This window comes from Podarcis vaucheri, assembly GCF_965113315.1.
Source record: "Podarcis vaucheri genome assembly, chromosome: 5".
Lineage (NCBI taxonomy): Eukaryota > Metazoa > Chordata > Lepidosauria > Squamata > Lacertidae > Podarcis > Podarcis vaucheri.
This window is the reverse complement of record NC_138763.1, coordinates 57,060,427-57,070,779: the sequence shown is the minus strand read 5'-3', so window position 1 is coordinate 57,070,779 and position 10,353 is coordinate 57,060,427. Positions and strand designations below refer to the sequence as shown.

The following is a 10,353-nucleotide window of genomic DNA, read 5'->3' as shown; positions in this document are numbered from 1 at the left end:
AAGGATGTGTGCATGCAGCCTATGTTGCCGTAGATGAAGGTGGGTGAATGAGTGGGTTGTCAATTAGGCCTAGTGTATTTTTGTAGGCTAAACATTGCTGTTTAATAACTGGTTGACCGGGGATTAGTTATCTGTACGGCTGGTGGGAATGCATGATAGTAAGACCTGGATAAGGACAATGTATTTGGGCGAGGTTACTGGGCAGGGAAGCGTGCTGCAGCTTCTATTTCTATTATTATATTATGAATTATGCCATTTTGTGTTTGTTGTATATGATTTTTATCCACAATCTTCTTCTAAGAGAATGCTCCATTTTTCTTTCAAATATGCCACTTTAGATGCGCGTTTTATACTTGACCTTTACTGGTATTATTTTATTTTGATATCTTGCAGTGTTATATTTGCTGCTTTAATTTAGGCTGAAAACTGCTTCGATATTCTTTCAGAATTATATATAAAATGATATAGGAATGACTTAAGTAAATAAGTAAATAAGACGGAGAGAGAAGTTCTTTTAAATTTAAGACCAGAGGAATGCAGGAGAATGTCAAGGGGAAGAGTTCTGTGCTATGACGACAAAGGTCCTTGTTACAGGTTTTCCATGATACCAGCAAATGTGCCTGCCAGAGCCACAGATGTGATGCTATCCAAAGCCTGAGCCACACTGCATTAGATAGTATATGTGTGTGCACATACTGGTGTGTGCATATGTACACTTGTAAAGATATTCAAGGCAAATTTTCAAGGTGGAATGATGCAATGTGTTTTCTGATTAGAAAGCTAATGCAGCTGTGTAAACATAAGCAATGCCCTCATAAAATGGGCATTCAACTCATCCACCAATGCAGCCTAAATATGTTCATTTTTGCTACTGCTTATATGACTATATGCATGCATACAGTCATACCTCATGTTACGTTTGCTTCAGGTTGAGCATTTTCAGGTTGCGTCCTGTGGCGACCTGTAAGTACTGGAATGGGTTACTTCCAGATTTCGCCGCTCGCGCATGCTCAGACACACAAAATAACATCACTCGCATGTGCAGAAGCGGCAAATCGTGACCCGTGCATGCGCAGACGTTGGTTGCATTCTTTTCAGGTGGCAAATAGGTCTCCAGAATGGATCCCGTTCACAACCAGAGGTACCACTGTATATTCTTTAATACTGTTTATACCATGTGCCACCTGTATAGCTCCAGCAGCGGTCTCTTTGACCTTTGACCATAACTGTCTTTGACCTTTGATCAGTTTCCTCCAAGAGCACCTGGATCTGGTCTGCAACCACCCGCTCAGTAACCTTGGATGAAAAGTTGCCTGCTTTCAATGGGGTTGCCCAGGTGGCCTGAATGTGTGAATTATGGTCTCGATATGATTAGATACACAGAAACATGTTTTTTTTTTTTGACAGCTAGCTTTATTTGTTTTGCTAAGTTGGTGAGCCAACTAATTGTGATGACTTCAAGCCAAAGGTTTTACAGATCTTTCATATTGACTACAAAGATACCAGATGATCGGAGTTACAAAGGCAGATCAAAGCATGTATTCTGGCATCTGAAGTGCCAGCTTCTCTATGGAACTGTCTACAGTGATGAATTACTTCAAGATAATGCCACAAACAGAGTCATTATGCAAGTATCCTCATTGACCTTGGTGGGCATTGCTAGGTGACACTACTTAATGAAGGTTAAATGGCCCAATAACTTGCACGTGTTCTTGACCAGCGCTTATTTCTCTCTTACGCCTGGGCAGGCAGCCTTGGTAGCATCGAGATCTAGAGTCATAGGCATTGCACACCACAATTTTGCACTGTAGATAAACTGTTGACCATTTGAAGTTGGGTTTAAAGCTGAAGCGGGTGACCCTCTGTCTATAAGAACCTGTATAGGTATAATCTTTAACACACCTGGGGGGAAAAAATGGAGAAGGAATGATAAGCAATTCCAATTTTGCCCAATAGACACATTGTTGCAAAGCCGTCTTCCATAATAATATAATATAATATAATATACATTTCTGTATGCTATTTTCCAGGAATACATGCATTTTTATTCATACTTGACCCCAGTATGTGCATTTTTGTACACTGTAGAACTGCACTGAGAAATTTAGAGAAGGGAAGTGGAAAGATGAAAAAAAAATCCAGGGAAAGAGGTAGGAGCGGATCGTGGCCAAATAGAAGGTAGAATCTATAGAGACAAAATAATAAAAGGATGGCTGTGAAGAGCTTAGAGTCCTGGCAGGATAGAGCCAGCTGAAGTGAAAGTTTGACACAGGGTTCCCCCTCCCCCCCCGTGTGTGTTTTCTAATAATTGACCCTGTCCAAAGTATGCAGAAATGTTTGTCAGCTTATTCTCCCCCTTACCCGTTCTGTATTAGAGTATGTGTTGTAGTTGTGAAGTCATGAGGGCTAGGCGAAGCCACACAGGTGTCTACGAAGAATATTTGCCTCCGATTACAGTTAGAGATTTCGACTTCGAAGTTTTTGTTCTGGTTTATCTTCATAAAGTAGGGCATGGAAGCTACTTGGTGTGCGGAGGAAGCTGAGTCATAAAATAAAAATTTCATATGGAATAATCCACTTTGCTTTCGGCCTTCTTCCGTGGATTCCATTTCATCTATGTTGTGCGTCAGTTCCTTCATGGCTCTTGGCTCCATTTTGCAGATGAAGATAAACTGAGGATTTACACCAGTTCCACGGCTGCTGACAGTATTGGAGAAACTGCTAACCCCTCCATTGTTCTGTTAAAGCATTAGATTAGACAAAATAGATGGACAGTAAGTTTAAATATACTGTAGCAAATAAAACCAGAGCAAAAACAAACCAGGAGCTATTCAACAAAGCATAGTTTCCTGGTTCAGATTAAACAGGAAACTACAGTTAATGGAAGACTTATTAGTTAGGTCATTCTTGAAAAGAGGAGTGAATGGATTGTATGCATGTCCGCGAGCCTTGTTCATACATGGCTTACAAAGCCAATATATGATAATTTGAATGCAAAGGGGCCCCAGGGGGTATAATTTGACAACTGTTTTATTTTTTGAAACTCACATCCTAAAAGTTCTCCAAATAAAAGCTATCAAATTATACTGATATGTCTTACGATCAGATATACACTTCCTTACCTCCCGTCTTGTCCCGCAACCATCATATGGTATATAGAATATAAATTCGTCTCTTGTAATCTCAGGTTTGCAGGCTTGGTCACTCAAGTACAGATTGCACTCAGAGCAGCCTTTTGAAGTAAGGTATTCTCTGCCAATAACTGCCTTCATGTATTCGGGCAAACATGTAAGTGTTACTGGACAGGGGAAGGGGGAAAAAAAGTATTGGTGAGTACTATAAGCAAAGAAAATAATAATGTAATGTTGTGTACATGCACATATGCCCATCGGTTAAAAGAAACATTCTCACAGTACATTACACAGTACATTTCCACTAATGCCTTTCTGTTGTAGCCTATGGTCACTTTATATTGTTTTTTCAATTATAGTGCTTTATTGGATTGTTTTTAGATAATTTGGTTTTATTTCACCCAGAGGACCTTGATATTTTGATATATGCACTTCTTTTATATTTGTTTAGCTATTTTGAGCTGTGAGCCATATTGTAAAATATAGAGAAGTGCAACATCTGAAGGACCATTAGGTTCCAAACTGTGCATTAGTCCAGCAGGTGCTGGTTGGGTCAGTTTGCTTAAAAAGGAGGATCAAACAAAATTCTTATCCATCTCTCTTCCCGGCTATATGTTCTTGTAAAGATTATTTCAGTCAACAAGTAGAGCCACCTTCCCTTTTCATACTTCACCATGGCCTCAAGCAACAGGGAATGGAGAAGAATGAGAAGGCTAATTTTGAGGCCTTAGGTAAAAACTATACATGGATTCCAGAAATGTTCAAAACAGGAGGTTTTTGAGTGGGTAGCATTTTTGTCACTGAAGGAGGAAACATCATGGTCCAAAATATTCTTATTTTGCCAAAGGCCCACAAAATGTCTTAGTGAAATGTTTTATAATACATTAATTAAAAAGCAACAATGTCATTTTTAACATTACCAGGATCTGTAGTCGTATCATCCTCAGGAGCTATGAAAAAACAAAGATGTTGTTGATGATAATGATGATGATAATAATAATAATAATATTTAGACCCCACCCATCTTGTCGGTTTCCAACACATATAAAAACATAATAAAACAGCAGACATTAAAAACCTCCCAACCCAGGGCTGCCTTCAGATGTCTTCTAAAAGTTGTATAGTTATTTATCTCCTTGATAATAGAAGATAACATATAAAGGCTGTTTGTTTATGACATTGTTTTAGTGCAATATATTTTAGGAGTGGTACCTAAATGGCTCTCCAACACAAGAGTTATTCCATGGTCAAAAAGACCAATGTAGGCAGCGGTTTCTTGACAAATATCAGGCATTCCTGATATTGTGAGACAGCACATATTTTCAACTCTAAAAACATGCATGTCTGAATTATTTGTATATCACAAAAATATTAATTGCCTGCTGTAGTGGTGGCTTGGGGGCAGCCTTTGCTGTTATATAAAAAAGGATTGAAATGAAATTACTCATTTTTTAAAGTTGCATACATATTTTCAACATATTAAAAGTTATGCACCACCTGCTTTTTTTTATGCTGCTCATTGGCAAATTCCTACCTGAGAAACCCACTCTACAATGTCCACAGAGGTAGGATATTATGAAATCACGAAACCTCATGACTCATAATGCTCACCTTAAATACAAGGAAAGCATTACGTCCTTGAGATAAGGTCCTCTAGGTTCCTCATTTGGCTTGCAGAGTGGTTTGGTCCAAACTATGGCTACCTATCAATCACCTGACATCAAGTGATGTCAGGTGTGGAACAGATAAATCCACAGAACCACACAGAAAAAAGGAAGAATCAAACGGAAAAGGAATAAGATTCTTTCCTTTCCAGCCACTGGTAGAGTTCAGCACTTTTTAAATTCAAGATACAAATGCAAAGGATGGGAGAACAAGTGCACTCCCGATTCTTCCTTTCAAGGTGAGTCACCTGGCATCATGTAGCATCAGTTGACTGACATGTGAAAGGCTTCACTCATCTGTTAACATGGCCTACAGGAGGTGGGGGATTTCTGGAAATGCTCCACTGGCCAGATCCAGTTCCCCCATCACTGCTTTGAGCAAATGACAAGATGGTGCCCTCCCACATTCTGTGTATGGAATCCCACTTACTTAAACACTGACAATGGGCAATGGGAAAGTGTCACCCACCACACCGAAGGGCCTACTGAGGGGGTTCAAGGCAGACTGTGTAGTAATCTGCCAACATTTCATTGCTATTCCCCACCCCTCAGCATCTACTGCAGCTAAAGGCTATGCAAAAATAGATTGACTGAGACCAAATCAAGTATTCAGATGCCTCTGTAACCATTATTTCAGATAACAACTTCTTGAGAGCCAGTGTGGTGTAGTGGTTAAGAGCGATAGACTCGTAATCTGGGGAACCAGGTTCGCGTCTCCGCTCCTCCACATGCAGCTGCTGGGTGACCTTGGGCTAGTCACACTTCTCTGAAGTCTCTCAGCCCCACTCACCTCACAGAGTGTTTGTTGTGGGGGAGGAAGCGAAAGGAGAATGTTAGCCGCTTTGAGACTCCTTCGGGTAGGGATAAAGCGGGATATCAAATCCAAACTCTTCTAAAATGTAATTTGAGACATTGATCTCAAGGTGTCACATATTAGGAAAGGGAATGTTCAAACCAACCTTTAAGACAAATTGTTTATTGGATACCAGTCACGTAGGCATTGACAGATCTTATTGTTATCCATTATCCAGAAACCCAAGTTTACCTGAGCACATGACAGCAGCATCTTCCCTATGAACACAATTATGTATTCCCCAGCCTCTGTGGGAGCACTGACTCAAGCTGTCTTCATTCCCAGTGCAGCGGACATCATCCATAAGAATCGGTCCTGAGCCTTCACCAAATGGCGCCTTTCCTGGTGCCGAGACAGCGTTTCCACAACCAAGCTTCCTGCACACAACTTGTGCGTGGGTCATGCCCCACAAATCGTCACAGACTGTCCCCCATCTTCCATTGTGAAAGATTTCAACCCGCCCTTCACATGCATGTCTTCCATTGACTAGTTTCACAGCACCTTCTAGAAAGACAAAAGAGAAGGATTGTTTGCAATGGTTAGCTCTATATAAATTTTGCCACATGTGCTGCTCATTGGACAATTCCTCCATGGGAAGCCTATTCCATAATATCTTCATGTTTAGAAGAAAGATTTAGGATTTTATTATAGAGAAGGTGAGGAGCCTCTTACCTGTTGGAGCAGGAGTGGCCTGGACTGGTTCTTAAAAAGAAAGAAGAAGAGGAGTAAATAGAATATACTTTCACTGGTATCAACATTGTAAATAGGACTGATGTGGTTTAAAATGTAGCAGTAGACGCTCCATATCAAGAAAAATAGATTAGATGAATGTCATGGGTGGTTCTTGTATTAAGAAGGGTGAAGAAAGTGGAATATAGCAATCCAATTTCTGCTTCAATTAGGGCGATGTTTTAGTTACCAACTTTAGTGGTATAATGTGAACAATATCTCTTTTAAGTTTTTTTTTTACACAAATAAAACGGTAAATGGGTGACTACAAGTGGGAAGCACTTTACAGTAACTGCATTTAAGTGCCTATCAAACCAGTGATTGTACGTGTTACCCAACCAATAGCATTTTACATATCTGTTCGATATTATGCAGATAATATAATTCCTCAAGAATTATTTTGTATTATATTCAATTTTGGTTATTATTAAAACAGTGTACTTTCAATCTAAATGGTCTTAAATGGTCACTGGCCCCTCCCCAGTGCTGTCCACATGTTTGGAATGAGTCAGCTTGGTGAACAAACACAGGCTGTCCTGGTTATTGGGAACAGTAATGGCTCAGGGTTTCAGCTCAGGGTTATAGCCTGAGCATGTTTGGCAAGCTGCCCCACTGCAGACATGCTCAGAGCACATCAGCTCCTCTATATCCATCTTTGCACCTCTGGCCCCCCAGAAGTTGCTGAACTACAACTCACACCCTCCCTGGCTACTGGCCATGCTTGCTGGAGCTTATGGGAGTTAGTTCAGGAACATCTGGAGGGCCAAAGATTCCCCACAATTGGTCTGTGTCAGGCTTCCTCAACCTGGGCCCTCCAGATGTTTTGAGACTACAATTCCCATCATCCCCAACCACTGGTCCTGCCAGCTAGGGATCATGGGAGTTGTAGGCCAAAAACATCTGGAGGGCCGAGGTTGAGGAAGCCTGGTCTATGTCCATTAATTTTTAATGGAACTATCAACCTGCAATTGGAAAATACCTGCGCAGATGACACTAGCATCTTCACTGCGGAGGCAATTATGAACCCCCCAGCCTCTGTGAGAGCACTGGCCCAAGTGCCATTCCTTCCCAGTGCAGGAGACATCATCCAGGAGGATTGTGCCTGGACCAGGACCAAATTGAGCCTGTCCTGGTGCTGCGATAACAGGCCCACATCCAAGCTGCCTGCATACGACACTTGCATCAGTTAAGTCCCACGCATCATCGCAGACCGTCCCCCACCTTCCACTGTAAAACACTTCAATACGTCCTTCACATCTGTGTCTTCCATTGACTAGTTTCACAGATGCTCCTTAAAAAAAGAAGAGAGAAGTATGGGTTCACTACTGGTATATAAAGAAGCCCAGTCACAATATCAGCATATGGAGTAAAATGTTGTTGCCAATATGAACTGACATAACCATCCCATTTAATTTTGCTTTTCAGTTTTTTGGGGGTGAGTTGGGGGCAGTGCTTTTTTCTGGGCGATGCAGGGGTACATATACCCCTAAACATTTTGTGAATCTTTGTACTTTTGTCCATTTATTTTCCCTGATTTGAACTATAAAATGGTGATTTTCTTGAGTCAAAATGAGAGTACCCATAAATATTTTTTTAATAGAAAAAAAGCACTGGTTTGGGGTGAGGGAGATCAGCAGAGAAGTGCCAGTTGAAGCGACTGCACAAACCACTGACATATTTATTAATGTGGTAACCAGAGGCATTCTGGCGATAGGTTACAGTAAAAACTGGAGGAATCCATATTTCACCCATACAATCCCCTCTGAGGGTGACAGAGGCAGCGCTGCAGCTCATGGACCACCTTGCAAATAACTTGTTTTATTCATCTTTTTTTAAAAAAATTTCATATTTCTGATTTTTCAGAATGTCCCTTTAAAATCTGCACAGGAATGGGATGGGACAGACTTAATTCCATCTCCAAGCAGAACTGGGACGGACCTGGCTTTTAGAGGGTCATCAATCCCTAGCAACTGTAGGGATGGGTGGTAGCATCATTGAGAAAAGCACCCTTGAGTCAATCGTGTGCAGCTGCCAGCACCTTTATTTCCAAAGAGGTGGCAGGGTGACATTGGGGGTACGGATGGTGCACGTGAGAGATGGCAACTCAAATCTAGTGCTGGCTGTTCCTATACATTTATAAATCATTTTGCATTTGTGGGCTATGCATTGGTCAATTCATCCATGGAAATACCTATTCTACAAAGCCTGCATAGCCAAAGCTAACATTTAGTCCGATATATCATGAGGCAGCTGAGGGATCTCTTACCGTTTGAAAGTGTAGTTTCCTTGCTAATTGCAGGTCCTTGAAAAACCCCCCACAAAAGATGGAGAAGGAAAAATAAAAGAGAAAGTAAGAGAATTATTGTGAGGAACACAGTTTTCCTGAAATAATTTTTACTGTAGTAAAGATAGAGTCAGTAGTTTAGTATGCAGTAATAGTTACTCCGTTTAGTGCAGAAGGAATCAATGGTTAAAACAGACTTATACATACAGAAACATAGGTGCATTTAATAGATTTAAATGCCAGTTTGAATCTGTATACTAAAAACTAGAATTTAGGCTTATATTATAGAGAAGATGAAATGTCCCTTACTTGGAGTAGGAGTGCTCACAGTTGGTACTTGAAAAGAAAGAGAAAAAGTGGAATAGCAGAGTAAATATAACTTCAGTGAAATCAAAATTGTACATAGAACATAAAACGTAACAGAATATACTTCTTATCGGTGACAGCCAGTCATGTTTTGCCACCTGAGGCAAAACCAGAATGTGCCGCCTCTTGCCCATCTATTGTCCTGCCCTGCCTGCCCCCCACTTCCAGCACCGCCAGAACCAACCCCCCCCCCACTAGGTGAGATCAAGGAGCTTTCCACAAGGCCTTGGCACTCATCTTCTATGCCCCAGTGGCAGGGAAGCGAAGCAGCAATACTGCACAGCAGAAAACTTCCCTCTTGCCAAAGCCTGGCAACAGGGGAATGTTCTGGCAGAAGTGGTGTTGTGAACCGCGTACTGCCTCTTGCACTTCCGCTGGTGGAAGCAGTTGCTTCACGTCACCTAATAGGTGGGCCAGCTCTGCTCTTTATAAGAAAGTGACTACTTTGAGTGCTTTGGTTCTTTTGTTTTTGTTCTTAGCCACAAAGCCTTAGTCTACTGGCTTGGACATCATGCCAGCCCTGTATGGCATAACATCAGTGTTGGTTATTATTATGATGAAGACTTTGCAATTTGTGGCATTTTGGGCCATGGCCCCAACAAAGAGTGTGCCCTGCTGTGTATTTTGAAGGTTTTCCAATGGACCAAGTCAGCTTTCTTTGCCTGGTGTGTGTTCTGGAGAAACCCATGAAACATCATTTGAAATACTGATCACAAGAAATTGATATTAGAATAGGGGATGTTCATTACAATTGGTTTCTTGCATGAAACCAGCAAAGGCAGACAACGCATGAAACAAAGGTAATTCCCCGACAACAGTCACTTTCAACACAATCCTATACATGCCTACTCAGATATAAGCCCCATGGACTTCAATTAGACTTACTCCCAGATAAGTGGATATTGGACTGAAATTTTATATACGTTTTCATTAACCAGGTGCCGACCAGATGTTTTGGATTATAATTACCATCATACCTAACCAGTGAACATGCTGGCTGGGGCTGACAGAAGTTGTAACCCAAGATATGTTGAGGTTGGCAAAGGCTTTGAAGCCCTAAACAGCCTCGGTTCAGTATACCTGAAGGAGCGTCTCCACCCTCATTGTTCCACCCGGACACTGAGGTCCAGCGCCGAGGACCTTCTGGCAGTTCCCTTGCTGCAAGAAGCCAAGTTACAGGGAACCAGGCAGAGGGCCTTCTCAGTAGTGGCACCCGCCCTGTGGAACGCCCTCCCTCCAGATGTCAAAGAGAAAAACAACTTTTGTTGGAAGCCGCCCAGAGTGGCTGTGGAAACCCAGCCAGATGGGTGGGACATAAATAGATTA

The 10,353-nt window shown here is 41.5% G+C and overlaps 2 protein-coding genes across 2 annotated transcripts in view; both read right to left on the bottom strand.

Annotated features, from left to right (window-relative positions):
• Positions 1-414: 414 nt before the first annotated feature.
• Positions 415-5,847, bottom strand: LOC309532493 (scavenger receptor cysteine-rich domain-containing protein DMBT1-like). The gene is made up of 6 exons (XM_082222821.1): positions 5,841-5,847; positions 4,511-4,542; positions 4,052-4,081; positions 3,123-3,298; positions 2,362-2,738; positions 415-1,902 (listed from the first exon to the last, which is right to left on the bottom strand). The coding sequence occupies exons 4-6, from the start codon at positions 3,270-3,272 to the stop codon at positions 1,674-1,676; spliced, it is 756 nt and encodes a 251-aa protein (XP_082078947.1). The 5' UTR covers positions 3,273-3,298; positions 4,052-4,081; positions 4,511-4,542; positions 5,841-5,847; the 3' UTR covers positions 415-1,673.
• The window catches only part of LOC309532972 (scavenger receptor cysteine-rich domain-containing protein DMBT1-like), a gene marked incomplete at its 5' end in the record, with an annotated part of 71,701 nt that continues 65,896 nt past the window's right edge, over positions 4,549-10,353 (bottom strand). Inside the window, 4 exons of the mRNA XM_082223751.1 lie at positions 4,549-6,350; positions 7,357-7,668; positions 8,644-8,679; positions 8,971-8,997. Of these exons, the coding sequence (XP_082079877.1) occupies positions 6,283-6,350; positions 7,357-7,668; positions 8,644-8,679; positions 8,971-8,997 (443 nt within the window). The 3' untranslated portion in view covers positions 4,549-6,282. The remainder of the gene's footprint in view (positions 6,351-7,356; positions 7,669-8,643; positions 8,680-8,970; positions 8,998-10,353) is intronic.